This window comes from Epinephelus fuscoguttatus, linkage group LG3 (genome assembly GCF_011397635.1).
Source record: "Epinephelus fuscoguttatus linkage group LG3, E.fuscoguttatus.final_Chr_v1".
Classification (NCBI taxonomy): domain Eukaryota; kingdom Metazoa; phylum Chordata; class Actinopteri; order Perciformes; family Serranidae; genus Epinephelus; species Epinephelus fuscoguttatus.
The window spans coordinates 26,501,999-26,518,905 of NC_064754.1; the positions used below are offsets into that span (position 1 = coordinate 26,501,999).

At 38.5% G+C, this 16,907-nt stretch overlaps 1 protein-coding gene across 1 annotated transcript; it reads left to right on the forward strand.

Moving 5' to 3' along the window:
- Nucleotides 1–1,163: 1,163 nt before the first annotated feature.
- LOC125886321 (carbohydrate sulfotransferase 12-like) lies at nt 1,164–16,047 on the forward strand. Its single transcript, XM_049572433.1, has 6 exons — nt 1,164–1,288; nt 6,451–7,027; nt 7,313–7,455; nt 11,567–11,695; nt 11,850–12,042; nt 14,351–16,047. The coding sequence occupies exons 2-6, from the start codon at nt 6,566–6,568 to the stop codon at nt 14,621–14,623; spliced, it is 1,200 nt and encodes a 399-aa protein (XP_049428390.1). The 5' UTR covers nt 1,164–1,288; nt 6,451–6,565; the 3' UTR covers nt 14,624–16,047.
- The last annotated feature ends 860 nt before the right edge of the window (nt 16,048–16,907 follow it).

A 16,907-nucleotide genomic window follows, 5' to 3' on the forward strand; every position in this document is an offset into this window, starting at 1 on the left:
TAACTAACCCGCTGATGCTTAATTAGATGTTACTGTAAGTAGCCTAAGGCTATACATGATCCATTTAATACTTGTTTTCTGCACTTTTGGGGGGGTTGGTGAGATGATTGTCCAGGTTTCATACACTATACTGCTTAACAGGGCCGTAGTCAGGAATTTAGAAATACTGAGGGCACAAGTCTCCCTAAACCAGGGGTAGGCAACCTGTGGCTCTGGAGTCACATGTGGCTCTTTAGTTCCACTCCAGTGGCTCCCTGTGGCTTTAACAAAAAATGAAATGGAAATGAATAACAGTTATTTCTTCTATGAATGCTCATTAAGACTATGTTCCCTTCATTTTAAGGCTCAAACATGTTTTGCGGCTCCAAGTTTGAACCAGAATCCAAAAACAAGGTCTTTAAAGTTATATTCAAAGACCTTATATTTTAATTATTCTGGGGAATTACTTCTAAATAAAGACACGTTATTATTCATTACTTTGTTGGTCCAGATGTTGTCACATGTAAAGACACTGAGTCAAAATCAAAGTTTTAAATTGGAGGTTGCAAAAATCCATAAACTCACAAACAAAACATAAAATAAAAATTAAACCTCAGTGTATTATGGAAAACCATTTCTGCCAAGAAAAGAAAAATACATGTAATGTTAGGCATGATGAAAATGTTCGGCAAAAGTCAAAATATTGCCTCATAATATTAACTCAGTATATCATAATATTATTTAAAAGGCTGTGATTATTTTTTCATAGTATATCATTATTTTTATTCAAAATGTATGTTTTTTAACTTATTATTTTATAATAACAACTTAGAATCTCGTTTATTAAATTCTATTTAATCTATTTATTTTTTTAATGTACTATTTTAGTGTTTAACATGACTTATAATTTTGATATACCATGGGTATTTTAATTTGCATTAAGCATAACATTTTATATGTTTTTATCCCTCTGAGGCTGCCTGCGGGTCCCAGGACCTTATTTTGGGCACCAGTGCCATAGGCGTAGGCAGGTTTATGGTTTCACAGCATAGTCCGGCAGCATGAGTGGTGTGGTGTGTAAAATGAGTGTGTGTGTGTGTGTGTGTGTGTGTGTGTGTGTGGAAGAGTAGGTTGCTGTATGGCTCCCAAATATCGCGAGACTCTGCTTCATTCTGGAGAGTGCAGACCGCCACAGTCCTGTCGTGCCCACCCGGTCTCATCACCGGGCTGACGGACAGAGAGAGAGGGGGACACCGAGCAGAAGGCGACAAAGGGCGGACTGACCGGCACCATGAAGCTCATCTGCCGGGTAAGATTTAACCCGAGACCCGGGTTATTGGTGGTGTTTTTCTCACACAGACAGATTCATGTTCAGACTGGCTTTAATTGTCGCCGTGATGCTCCCGGTGTGGAGGGCATAAAGGGAACAGAACCGGGCTTTCTTTACACCTCAAAGGGAGCGTGATGAGGGGGATAGTGAGGAGGAAGAGCAGAGGAGACTGTGGAGGAAGATAAGAACAGTCTTTCTGTCGTGGGCTGCTGCGTGTGGAGTCGAAGAGTGTCCGTGTGCATGAGAGAGGGACAGTGTCCGGTGCGGCCGGTGAAAGGGCACATTGTAACCTGTGTACTGTATAAATTAAGGCTGTTTCCGACCGAGGATTTGGAGGAGGTGATACAGAGAAAAAGAAAAAATATTAACTGAAATAAAACAGCCTGTGGCCTCTCCCCTCATGGGCAGCCAACATTAAAAAAAAAATAACCGTGAAAACCACTGCAAACTTGCCACGGAGCTCCACAGATGCATTAAACTTCACACCGGAGTATTTCAATGTTTTTCTCCTTTTTGCGCGTCTTTGCGCACGTGTGTTTGTGTGTAGGTATAGCGCGTGCCAAGTCTCCACAAGAGCTTGAGGATGTTGATGTCTTAAAATAGGCCCCTCCAGTCAACGTGGAGTATAGATTTAAAACCTAGTGGAAAGAAACACCACAGAAAAAAACAACAATTTTCTAAAAATATGAGCAGCAGGGAGAGGACTGTCTGTTATGCTCCTCTGAGTCTGGAGTTTTTCCTGGTTTTATTAGGACCGTCATTTTTTCCACTATTTCCTCCGACAGCAGATGTTTTTGTGGAACAGACAATAAGGGGTGTAGACCCTCCGGCAGGCACCGGACTGAAGCTGCTGCTGCTGCTGCTGCTGCTGCCCCCACTGCCCCGTTTGTTCACAGCTCTATGACAGCTGAGCGCCCCGGGCGGAGCCTCAGGTTCCCACGGCCCCTGGGTAAATGCACACAGGTCATAACCATTTTTAGCACATACTTAAAATTATTCAGTTGAAGATTTGGTCTGCAAAATGGAAAAAAATATGGCTAATATCCACTACAAGCTGGGGTCAGTAAAAAGTAACAATACCACAGTGTGAAATTATTGCAGCAGCCCACAAGTGCCAGGCCAGCATGTTATTACACTGTCTACCAAGAGTTTTTTTTACAACTTCATTAGCTGTTATTCTAAGGTACCAGTGCTTTACATGAGTAGGATCTTTTAAGCTACTCCGCCCACCACTGATTTTAATTTTATATTGTTCTTAACCCTTTGTAGTCGACCATTTTTAACTACTTTTGATTGTACCTTTAAATTTCACCTTAAAAACTGTTCACCTTGTTTGGTGTCATTTTTATCAGCACAACTTGACCTGTGTGACTTTACAGTTATTTTTTGATTTTTTATTTTGCTTGCGAACACTTTTGTTAGAATAGTCCAATTTTAAAGTTTGTTCCTGCACCAAATGTTACGTCAATATTCCAAAAACAGCATTGCGTAAATTATTTATCACAAGTCTGGTTTTACTGAGCCTATCAACACAATTTGAAAGTGGTATATAGTTTGAAGTTAGCATTTTCGACACAAGTTGAACGGAGACTAGGCGAGGCTGTGTCTTGCTGCTACATCATCTTAAATCGGTCACTTGGTTTGGATGCACTGGTGCATTCGTGGACTCCAGAGGGTTAAAATGTGTAAAAAAAAAAAAAAAAAAAAAAAAAAGCTTTTAAGATTATGGAACAATTGTTTTCATAACAAATGCTGGAACTCATGGAACAATAGCATAATAACATCCTAACATGGGTTTTACTGCAAACAGTAAGCTCCAAGCCTGTGTAGAATTTTATTTTAATTATTTATTTAACCAGGAAGTCCCATTGAGATTGAAAATCTTTTACAAGAGACGCCTGGCCAAGGTATCAGACGATCAAACACATTTAAAATGCAACAAATGCAACATATAACACACAAAAAATCCACAATAAAACAACAACTATTCAAACACAGTGGCCTCTCAAGAAAAACAAGCACATGTCTCTACCACCACATTCTTTATGATGCCCTTAAATTCATCAGTGGATTTAAGTGAACACTGACTCACAGTGCTCAGTGTGTTACTTTATGCACTGTGTTGGCATTTATAAACACCGCCCCCTCTCTATTTAATTTAGCATTTCCATTTTCAGTGAAAAGACCACCTGTCACATAAACTACAGACGCTGTGTTTACTTCCCCGAGACATTAAACATCATCCTACTAATATTCTTCATTATGTTTGTTTGTTTCTGGTTTGTAAAAATGTCACTGCAGGCTGTTACACACTGCTGCCAGCGCTCTGCCCGGCCTGCTACAAATTATAAGCCACAGATGATTTGATGCCTGAATGACTGTTTTGTAAACGTCACTTGACAGAACATGTGCAAGGCAGCCGACCGCAGGGCGCATGTGCAGGATTTAATGCCAGTATTTTATTTCATTCCAGTTTAGTACAGTTTGTTCCATGTTGATTTTTATTGCTTTAATCCAACCACTGGATGTAAGACAATTAGAGCCACGGCTTACTGTTGCCATGGTGACCAGGCAGCTGAATGGAATGTTGTACATCATTGTCTGTGTGTACACAAAGAACGTGGATGATAGAGATGTTGTAGTGAACTGTAAGAGTGTAGGAACTAAATTATTGTTGGCTCTACAGTCTAATAGGCCCTGTTAATATGTAGAACCAAGAATTGTATGGAGAACTCTATTAAATAAGGCATTCAAATAATTATAAATAAGTATCTGATCATGTTTTAACAGAAAATAAACAGCATCCAATTTTTTGACAACCTGCCAACCCAAATCTTCTTATTGATGGCTTCTGATCTATAAAGCATCAGTAAATCATTCACTAACCATTAAGAAAGCTCCCATTTACTGATTATAGTTCACTTTTAAAGGTGGCTTATTAGAAAGTGCTACATAATAGTAGGAAACAAAGCTAATAAGAGCACTTTTAACAGCAAACCAGTATTTGCTATGTAAAGACATAGTGGAGTAACGGCGTCCTGACTGAGAATGACGTCACGCTCCTTCTGTGTGTGTTGTAATCCAAGCATCTATTCCTTGTTGTGGTCGACGGTGCTGTGGCATGTGCATGTTACTGCATGCAAATCCCTGTGTGTGTCCCACTTGCTAGCTATCTGCCGCCACCCGCACTGCGCTCATACAGCTGATACAGCTGATAACATTATCCCAACCAAATCACAGTGTCGTGCAGAAGCGTACCTCCCACCCCCATAAACTCTGACAGCACTGTGTCGGTTGTTTGCGCTCTTGTTTGTACTGTTGGCAGCTAACTCAGCCCCCTCAACCTGAATCTGGCTCTGATGCTTGGAATTTAGTATACAGTTCCTTTAATAGGTCTAAATCTACTTACTTTCTTTCTTACTGGGGTAATAAATGGACCTGCTTATATCAGGATATTTTTATTTTGGAGAAATACTGGAAACCCCAGTGGTGGAAGAAGTTTTTGAGGCTTAGCATGACTCATTATAAAAATGCTCCTTTACAACTAAAAGACCTACAGTCAAAATTAAACTTAAATTTAAATACATTCAAATACTGTAAAACTTCAATTAATAGCCCGGGCTATTATTTGCTTAAATCACCGAAATCAACAGGCTTTCACACAAAACTGTTGCTCAGCAAAGATCAGGAAACACAATTAAATTGTTTATTTAAACCAGTATGAATATTACCTGTATAAAAATTAGACTTCAGATAATATATCAGTCATGATCTGAGGACCTTTGCAGACTAAAGGAATATGAATGATACATAATTTGAGGTAGCCAACAATCTTGATTTATACATTCAAAGAACGTCTATAAAAAAAAGAACCAGACCGGGGGTCTCATTTATAAAACAATGGGTAGGATCCATACTAAAACTGTATCTACGGACAAAAGCCAAAATGGTGTGCACCAAAACATATTTGACAGTTTCTTACAATCAGGCTTTCACCTCACCATCTGCATTGCCAATTTCCCATCTCCAAAATGATGTTAGTAAGCATAGGTCAAAGGTCCTCCCATTAAGTGTATTTTTAAGGTCACAACTTTTGTGCGGGAAGTGACGTATGCCTCTTTCAGGCCTCATTTTGTGCACGTATGCAATGTTTATAAATGAGACCCCAGGTCTCTAATTGAGCTTTATGTTACATTCGCCATCAAATATACTATAAAAAGTATTATTAGGCTACAGAATGCCCCCTGAGTATGATATGAACAGATTATTATTGCTTAAGTATTTTTTTTTAAAAAAGTCCATGTAGCTTTTGCTGAGTGGAGCCAACTGTGGTCAAGAGTGGAAAAACAGGGGGATAGAAAATGTTAAAATTTAGTGTAACAGTAGTATGAGCAGAAAAGAGTCAGTAATGCCAGTTAAACAGCAGTCTTTACAGTTAGGGTTTGCTAACATTAGCCACTGTAAGCTACTGATTATACCAGTAAAGTTGTAGCAGCAAAACAGCTGAGTGTATTAAACTGCGCAAAGGTGTGTTTTACTTTTACTTCATCATGAATTTAACTTTTGATTTGTAACAGGAAGATTCTTGCAAAAGTTGGTCACGGTGGAACTTTAAATACTTCCTATACGGCTGGGTAGTTGCATCGTGATCATCATTTATTTTGTAGGCTTTGTTAAATCTTGCTCTTCAGAGCAACTAGTAACTGCCAAGGGTGTTCATTCACATGGAGTGCTGCTTAAGTGTGAATGAGGGTGCTTGACTTGATGAAGCCGTAATGGCTGAAACGTGGAAGCATGTTTTTAACTGCCACTATGACTAAATAGCCATCAGATATTAAAGGCTTTTTAAATAATAACCCTCTTGAGTGCCTCAGATTTCTTCAGCAAATATGTAAAAAAGGTATTCGATTAAAAAGTGGAATATTCCTCTCTAAATGGTCCACATACAGTACTTGAGTAAATGTACTTGTGTATACACTGGTGAACTGCCAGTTTGTGTTTTTTGAAGCGGAGCTACTGAAGACGCCATGTTATATTTCACCGTCTAAGAATAAATCAGTTTATGGCTGATTAATCATTTTACTTCATTTAGACAGCAAAAGAGGAACTGGGCTCTTAGTAACATTTCCTGTTTCTTTCAGTTGCAGCTTGCAAGTAGGAAGTGTGCTCTTCTGCGATAGATAGCCACCCGCCATGGAGCTGAGATAACCTCTTCCTCTTTTCTTCACCAATCACGGCTCTGGACTGAGTATAACCATGGGAACATGGCGTGGTCTGCGGGTGGCATTCATCCTGGGGTCTTTGTTCATGATTCTGCTGATCATTGTGTACTGGGACGATGTCGGGGGCTTCAACCTCTACCCGCTGCAGGAGCCCAAACGTGAGTCGCTTCACCCTCGGACGACCACCGGGCCCTCACACTCCACGTCCACCAGCAGAGCCAAGACCGGTTCTTTCTCTACTGTCCTCACCACTGCTCCCAGTCCAACACTGGTAACTGAGAAGACAGGTGGAGCAGCTGAGGAGCATACACAGGAGGAGTGGACGGATGATAGGGAGCAGGAGGCGAGGAAGCAGAGTATCATGGATGTGTGTTCAGGAAAGGATGCCGTTGAATTCCCAGGGAGGACTCGGGCATTTGAGCAGATCCCCAACAGGGAACTGGATCACCTGATAGTGGATGACACTCACCAGATTATCTACTGCTACGTTCCCAAGGTACAGCTGCCTTGTGTGTGTGTGTGTGTGTGTGTGTGTGTGTGTGTGTGTGTGTGCGGACTTGTGTGAGCATGTGGGTAGTGGGTGAGTTCACTGTGTGTGGATGGAAGTGTGAGGAAAAAAAAGCAAGAAAGACAAAAAACATCTAAAAAATGCTTTTTTCTTTTAGTATTTTGCAACCAGTCAAAACACACTTGCTCACACACTGATGTTCGTGGTCCGTCATGTCTGTCTGGACTCCTTGTCTTTCCTTTTTCTGTCCCTCCGTCACTGTTCTCCGTACAGGTGGCGTGCACCAACTGGAAGAGAGTGATGGTGGTTCTGTCTCAGTCTCTGATTTCGCCCTCCTCGGGAAAACCTTACACTGACCCAGAGGCTGTACCTCCTGACATCGTACACAACTCCTCTCTCCACCTCACTTTTGCCAAGTATGACACACACACACAAAGATATGTGTATGCTTGCTAGGGATGGGAGTAAAAATTGATACAGCATGGTGTCGGGATATTTTGCATGGCAATATGTAATCGATACACAGATGCCAAGTATCGATCTATTTTTTTTATCATATCTATTATCAATATTGCAAATATAGATAAAACCTTTGGTTGCCCGCCAGAACACTACAATCAATTGTTTTTCAGTTCACTAGATACATTTTGCTGCAATAGAAATGATTCATTGAGATGAACAGATTAAAAACTTCACCAAAACAGATCAGTCAATAAAGATTTCCTTTGGGGTAGTAGTAGAAAAAATGTATTTAATCACAACATTTCACAATATATTTTACGGCATATTGCAAAATGTTTAAAATCTCAATAATATTGTATCATGACTTAAGTATCATGATAATATTTTATAATGAGGCCGTTGGTGATCCTCACCCCTAATGGTCACAGAGCCGAATTGAGGAGATGTTACCCATTAAATTCTCGTTTATATGTAGGTGTTAGTCACAACCAGGAATATGGTCATACTGTAAATCCAAATCTCTCTAGTGCCGCCTTACCCCTGAAGAAATTTTTGACAAGCCACCTGAAAAAAAAATTCTGAATATTTTTATTTTTAAATCATATCTCCCTAAGTGATGTTAAAAAATCTTCTCCACACTGCATGCATATAACTCTTAGAATTACTAAATCTCTTTGTAATTTACTTTTGTTGAATACTTTTTTTTTTTAAATCTAAAAACATTCACATTAGAAGTTACGGAGTCTTAAAGTCTAAAAATCAAGTCTAAAAATCAGGTTCACCCTTAAAAACCCATGTTTGATTTATCTGTAATTGCAGAATGGTACAAGATGTGTCTGCTTTGAAATTGAGTTTATTATGTGTAACAGTTGCACTTCTAATCATCTTAGATGGTATTATCTTTAAAGGGGACCTACGCCCATTGTAAAAATTCATACATGTCGTTCCTATGGTTTAAGACAGTTGAGATCTGCCGAGAGCTGAGATCACTACAATAGAATAAAGGTTTTTTGGGAGCAAAAAAACAGAAAACAAACATTCTGTGGATCCTCAAAATCAGGCTCCCATTCATTGTCAATGGAGCAGGTCAGGCCTTATACCCTATCTAAGGTTGCAACGGTATAAGATTTTCATGGTACAATAGCTGTCACATAAAATATCACAGTTTCACGGTATCATGGTAATAGTTGTTTTTTTTTCATTAATTTTTATTATTATTATTATTATTATTATATAACAAAATGACCCTTAAAGGAATGAAAAGAGAAGGGTTATTTTTGTTTGAACATTTTATTGCTATTATTGACACTTGAAGCCATTTTTAAAAATTGATGTATGTGTAAAAACTAAAATAAAGTTGAGATTGAATGTTGCAACCGTACCATTTAAAACCATTAAAAAAAATGGAAGTATGTGTAAAAAGTCTCCCTGTTAAATAACTAAAATAAAGTTGAGATTCTTGGTCCAGTTGCATTTTTTACAATATAGTAGATAATCAAATGTACATAGTATGATAACCGCCAGTTTTATATCATGGTATACCTTAAAACCAGTATACCGCTGTAACCCTAGTCCTATGACATCACAAGTTTGAGACTTACTTCTCTGGTTTCTAGGTTTGAGAGAGAGAAATTTCCTCGGCCATAGAAATATCATGGGAATTTTTTAATTCAGGTGGTGTTCCTCTTTAATGCTTCCTCCAATCAAGCATCAATTAATGAGGAAAAATTAATTGTGATACCTCCAGATGCTCATCAGGATTCAAGAGGCATCAAGTGACAAATCTCAAAGTACTATGTGTACCATAAATATATTACTTTTCTAACTAACAAGATAATTTTATGTGGTGTTTATTATATTTGGGCAAAAATGTTTGACTGTACCACACAAGAAGGAATATGTCTCCAACATATTGAATAGTATTGTAAGACAGAACAATGAGTTGGAAAAGAAAGACCTGTTGTAAAGAAAACATGCTGCCTCCACAAACTGAATTCCTACACAGAGACCAAGCCCCCCTCTGTAATTTCTTTAACAACTCAGTAAAAATCCCTCTAACAAGTCAATGGTGAGACACAGAGACTGAAATATGTGTCTAAACAAGACTGGAATGCCAAACAAACCACACACCTCCGCCCCACAATGACAACAAAGGAAATTTACCAAAAAATCAGGTTGTAGAGCCAGGACGTAAGAAACAGTTTTTAAATTAGTGTCTGATTTCTCTCTTTTGCGAGTCTGTCTCCACTTCTATTTCAGAGGGCTGGTAATTAATGAAAAGGTACATGGTGTTCCTTTTTCACACAGTCCTACAACAACACTTAGATATTCAGTTCTCCTGAAACCGTGTTTGAGAAGCTATCCGAGAGCTAAGCAGTTATTTACTGAGTGGACACTTGGAAGAGGAGAGTGGAAACGACAGGCGGGGGAGCTGGTGCTGCAGCACAGACAGACCTTTCTCTGCCTCTCAGGAGCTGTCTGTGTTTGGATATGAGTATCTCAACATATGTCTTTGTATCTGCACTGATGTACAAGACATATTTTCCCTCTTACAGCTGCAGTTGGTAACTTTTCTAAAAAAAAAAAAAAACAACTTCTTGTCATGTTTGCTGAAACTGTCACCACGTCCACACAGTATGTTATGAGACAGATAATCTGTGGAAAAAAACACCCCTCCTCCTCTTAATGCATCTAATGGCGTTTGCTAGAATCTACCACAGCTCACGGAAAACAACCAATCAGAGCAGAGGAGTCTCTAATGCAGCTGTCAATCATGTCAATCATTGAACTGATCAAATATAAATCAAGATTCTGTTTGCAGAAGCATATTGTAGTGTAGTGTTTAGCTGTGAAATAAGAAAGTGCAGTGTCTGTGGCTCAGAGATAGAGGGGGTCATCCACCAATCGGAAGATCGGCAGTTTGATCCCCGGCTTCTCCAGTCTGCATGACGAAGCATCCTTGGTCAAGATACTGAACCCCAAATTGCTTCTGATGGCTTCTCTATCAGTGTGTGAGAGCATGTGAATGGTTACTGAGCAGCAGGTGGCACCATGTATGGTAGCCTCGACCGCCAGTGTGTGAACGTGTGGGTGAATGGGTGAATGTGACATAGTTTAAAAGCACTTTGAGTGGCCGAAAGACTAGAAAGGCACTATACAAGTCCAGTGCAGTCCATTTACCATTTACCATTTGTGACCTGGCTGCCATGTTGGAAACAGTCAAGTGAAACAACAAGTAGCACCCACTACCCACCTGCCAGACCAACTTTCTCATTTTACAGCTAAACAGTACACTAAAATAGGTTTTTCAAAACACTTGAGATGAAAAATAGGCAATGCAGAAACAGTATCTTGATTTATATTTGATCAGCACTGCCTGGTTTAACAGTTTGACCACAGTTTGGGAGCAGAGATTAACAGCTGCAGAGCCTCCTCAGCTCTGATTGGTTGTTTTTGTTCAGGCTGCACAATATGCAAAAAAGTTAATATTTTAATTATTTTGACAGATATTGCGATATGAGTTGCGATTTTAGTTGGAATGGTAATTTTTGTATTTCATTTTACAGCAGTGATGAAGGTGTGATTTCTGTAGGGGTCTGTACCAAACAAGCATGTTCCCTTACATCTGGAATATGATTTATAGCATCCCTGTAGAACTTCAGTGCTTCATTATAATGGTATGTTATGGCACATTTTACCTTTTATCAGAAATTGCAGCTCCAGTAGTTTAAATATTGAACTTGGCCATGTTGTGATTTTGAGAATATTTTGATTAATTGTGCAGCCCTAGTTTATGTTAGCATGCAGAAATGCCATAAGAAGCAGTTTGTGGGGCCGAGGAACATGATTTGTCTCATGCACTACTGTCATGATAAAGTGACAGTTTCAGCAAATATGACAAGTTATTTTTATTGAAATTATTGATCTGGCTTGTTGTCATTTAGTAACATCACCAAATATTTTAAGTACTGGACGAGACTACACAGCTAAAACTTCAAAGCCTTTCAGTCACTACACTTAAGATCTGCTGTCATGGTGTTGTGTGCCTTTTGTGTCTTTTCCCAGGTTTTGGCGCCATTATGGTTCTCTCTCCCGCCACCTGATGGCACTCAAGCTCCAGCACTACACCAAGTTTCTGTTTGTACGAGACCCTTTTGTTCGTCTTATCTCAGCCTTCAGGAACAAGTTTGGAAAGTAAGTGTCCATTAGTGAATGGTTAGACAGAGGGGTGTGTGTGTGTGACTGTGGATGCGTTTGAGTTGAGGGCAAGGCTGAGGGAAAGCCTTCACTTTTGATCAAACAGCAGTCCTATCATTCTTGAATTGTGTGTATTTGTGTGTGTTTACAGGCCTAATGAGGACTTCTACAAGCAGTTTGGTTCTGTCATGCTGCATCGTTATGGTAATGTGTCGGGCAGTTTGCCAGCGACAGCGGCTGAGGCGTTCGCAGCAGGAATCAAACCAACATTTCAGCAGTTTATCACGTACCTGCTGGATCCAGAGACGGAGAGGGAGAGTATCTTCAATGAACACTGGCGGCAGGTATTCGTCTCACACAGCAATAATATTATTTATGAGATGACTGGATTTTATGAGCTCGCTATGTGCATGCTCTCCCCCTCTATTGGTCGTATTCCACTTTCACATCATTTTTTTGAAAGACAATACCAGTATAACACAGAGTTCTTGCTATTACCTAAGATTGTTGCACTTTGTGTGTCCCAGTTTTATACTTCATACTGCAGTAATTCTATGAAACATACACTCTGCTCTGATGTTGACATTGCACTGTTTTGGCATTTAATATACAGGATATTTATGTATCACAGTGAGAAATTCCAATATGAATATTTCTTTGTTTTGGCAGCTGTTGTTGGAGCCAATGCTTTTTGGGTATTTTTTCTGGTTGTGAGAAGCTTGTTTCTGTTTTTGTCTGGTTGTGAGAAGCTCTTGTTTCTTTTTATGCCTTCGAGATGGTGATAGCCGAGGCTGGAGGCCCGTTTTTAGGTAGTCTGTGCGTCCCATTCTTGTAAACGAGATATCTCAAGAAAGCCTTGAGGAATATTCTTCAAATTTTGCACAAATCTCCACTTGGACTCAACAACAAACTAAGTAGATTGTGGTGGTCATAGGTCAAAGGTCAAGGTCACTGTGACCTTATCCATCTTACCGTTGTAATCGGATATTTCAAGACCACCTTGAGGGAATTTTTGTTTAATTTGGCACAAACGTCCACTTGGACTCAGTGATGAACTGATTACATTTTGGTGGTCAATGGTCAAGGTCTCTGTGACCTTGTATCCATCTCATTCTAGTGAACATGATATTTCAAGAAGGCCTTGAGAGAATTTCCTCAAATTTTGCAAACTTCCACCTGGACTCAGGAGTGAACTGATTAGAATTTGGTGGTTAGAGGTCAAAGGTCAAGGTCACTGTGACGTCTCACTCTTGTAATTGGATATTTTAAGACCACCTTGAGGGAATTTTTGTTAAATTTAGCAAAAACGTCCACTTTGACTCAAAAACAACTGATTACATTGTGGTGGTCAGTGGTCAAGGTCTCTGTGACCTTGTATCTGTCTCATTTTTGTGAACACAGTATCTCAAGAAGGCCTTGAGGGAATTTCCTCAAATTTGGCACTCAGGAATGAACTGATTAGAATTTGGTGGTTGAAGGTCAAAGGTCAAGGTCACAGTGACCTCAGGAAGCATGTTTTTTAGCCATGACTCAAGAAGAGTCTTAACTCAAGAATTAATTTGCTAATTATGACAGAAATTTCAAACAAATGTCTAATAGGATATAATGATGAAGCGATGACATGGTCAAAGGTCAACTTCACTGTGACATCATAATATTTTGCAAAAACACTTTTCTGGTCATTATTCAACATCATACAGTATATCAGGAACAGAAGGGAGACATTTGGTCAGGTACTGAATTGGTGACACTAATCATGGGTGCCCATCTTGAAACTGTGCTGTTGTATTGATCTTCCTCTGTGCAATTTATATGCCTCATACCTACGTCAGTGCAGGGCAGTTAGTTGCCAGCTTTGCTTATCTGCTTCAGTAATGGTATTTTATCTTTATTGTTTCTTTGTATTTCTTTAAATTGTCTGATTTTATTTGCTTAAATCCTGCATTTTTTAAAAATCCGGGATCAATCATGTAAAGCATGATAACTGTGTATGTAACTTTGTTTTGGAAAGCGTTTTATAAGTAAGGTTTATTATGATTATATTATTATCTTCTGTGCTGCTAGAGGTAGGATGTGTGTGAAGCATGTATGTTTTCACTGACATGGATAAAATCTGTAACTGCAACTTGACTGGTGCATGGAGTCATACAAGTGTGAGGCTGTAATTCTAGTTTCTGGTTGTGAGAAGCTCGTTTCTTCTTTTCTGGTCGTGAGTGCTATTTTTTTCCTGTGTTGTATTGTTGGACAACTGCATCAATCAATTCCACACTCAAACAATCTCACCATTGAGTCTGAATGCTGGCATTTTTCAGCATGCACATTGTTCTGGCATGATAATATGCCACTTATCTTTTTTGATTTTTGATTTTAATTTTTAGATTTTTTTTTTATTCTTTCATGTATCTCTGTCTCTTTATCTTCTACTTCTGCTATTCATATAATTATTGAGGAGGGCGGTGTAGCCATAAACATTTGGGGTAATAAACACAGAACAGGAGACGAGTTGTGTGACCTGTTTTTCATGTATACCAAGATATGTGCACACACACAAGTTAGAAACAGCTATGGAGAAAGCAGGTATAACAAAGTCACAAACATACGCCCAAACTGATGCACTTTTAAAACTGAAGACTTGCTTTGTGTGTGTTTCAGGTGTACCGTCTGTGCCATCCATGCCAGGTGAAGTATGACTTCGTCGGACGACTAGAAACCCTGGAAACAGACGCGGAGCACCTGCTGAAGCTTCTGGAGGTGGATCATCTGGTACGCTTCCCTTCAGGGGCTCGAAACCGAACTGCGGCCAGCTGGGAAAGAGACTGGTTTGCGCAGATTCCCATGACAATGAGGAGAGAACTGTACAGGCTGTACGAACCCGACTTTAAGCTGTTTGGCTATCCCAAACCTGACAGCATGCTCCACCAGTAGACCACCGAGAGCCAAAGGCCTGGGCACTGCACTGTGTGTGGAGCCCAAACCTCAACTACCTGCACACAGCCAGCAAATGCCTTTAAAGACGAGTCTATGATGCTGTTTGTTTTATTTGTTCTGTGCATACCTCAAATGACTGAAGTGCCTGCCCGTATTATTTTATTGTTCTCATCATTTCATATCTGAAGCACACCTGCTTACAAGCTGCATTATCCCAGTCTGTTTCCCCCGTGGAAAGGCACTTTGAATCGTATTTTGTGAATAGTATTTTGGTAAGTCAAAGGGAAAGGACTGGGGCTAACTGTTAGCTGACATCTCTCTGAAGGGAAACATGTTGCAGAGAAGTAAAGTGTTTTTGCAAATGTCTGTCTTTCTTTTTCTACTTTTACTGTGCATGTGGAGAAGTATTCACACATCTTGACCAAAAATACCACAATATAAAAGTGTAATGCGAGTAACTTAAGGTAAAGTCAGGTTAATAGTACGGAGAGTACCTCTCAGCCCCTGGAAACAGTTGCATTACTTCTTGCGTAGCTCAGGAGGACCTTGATCATCTCTTAGAATATCAGTTTAGGCTTAGATATGACTTATCTTTAACAAATCTCAAGAGACTTGCAAATTATAAGGAAAGGCTGAACAAACAGGGGGCATATGTTTTGAAAGGAGTGAGTGTCTACAAGGTAATGAGGGTCTAATTAATAAATGCTTTTGTTATATTTTGGACAATGCTGGATCAAATATTTTGAAACTTGGTCCAACATAATGAGCTTTAAGTCAGGATATCTTGTCCTCTACTGATTTGATTTTCACAAAATTATCTTTAATGAGAATTTGATGAGTCCTCCAACTTTATGAAAGTAGTACAGTACATCTCTATGTAAAAGTACAGAAGTATTAACACCAAAATGTACTTCAGTTCAGTTCAGTTCAGTTCATTTATTGGTCTCCTCAGAGAAATTTGTCTTGGAGCTAGGGGTCAGCATACACATACATACAATCAACTTAGAATTACCAAAATAAAAATAAACACATTACAACACATAGTCACCCAGTTAGCCTCGGTGCATCAAATTAAATACATAATATATACGTCAGACACACTCCTCATTAATCAACTTGATTGACACTGGAATCAAGTATCAAAATAAAAGTACTTAAGATGCAGAATGACCTCTTTCAGAGCATAAATTTATTATAAAAAGGACTTAGGCAAAATAAAGGTAAAAGGAAAGCAAGTAAAAGCATAGTTTTGTTTCCAAAACATAGTATAAACTGAATATACTGTAAATAATCCATTATGTTTTACAAAATTATGTAAATTTTAGCCTGCAAAGTCACCACCTGATATATAAAGTCAAACGTACAATATTTCCCTTAAAAATCTAATAAAGAGAAAGTCAGGGGTGGGAAGTAACTAATTACATACAGTCAATTGCTTTATATACAATATCCAAAACATAATATACTTGATATGAATTTAATGTACAGTTCAGTTTTTTTTTACCTTTGATGTCACCACCTGCCAAATGAAAAATAATGAAATAAAATGTCATAAGCACAATATTTCCTTCTAAAATCTTGTGAACGGAAAGTCAGGGGTGGAAATTACATACAATCAAGTATTTATCTTGGGTACAAATTTGAGGAGTCTTTTCCTATTATGCCATGGTATATTTTTACATGGTCACAGAGGGAAATATTTTATATAATTAATAATAAATACAGTATTTTTTTTTATTATATACAATACCTAAAACATAGTATACTTGATATGAACTTATTGTTAATCAATAGTTATCCATTATATTTTGTAAAATTATATTCATTTATTTATCTGCAATGTCACTACCTGCTAAATGAAAAAAGGAAATAAAATGTCAAAAGTACAATATTTCCCTCTAAAATCTAGAGAAGGGAAAGTCAGGAGTGGAGTGTAACTAATTACATATAGTCAAGTATTTTTCTTGAGTACAAATTTGAGGTACTTGAGTGTTTTTTTCATGCCATGGTATATTTCTACTCCATCACAGATGGAAATATTGTATATAATTAATAATGAATACAGTATTATTAATTATACAGGAAATCAATAGTAATCCATTATATTTTGTAAAATTATATTCATTTATTTACCTGCAATGTCACTACCTGCCAAATGAAAAATAAGGAAATAAAATGTCAATAGTACAATATTTCCTTCTAAAATCTACTGAAGGGAAAGTCAGGGGTGGAAAGTAGTGTAACTGATTACATTTACTAATGTAGGCCTACTGTACTTCAG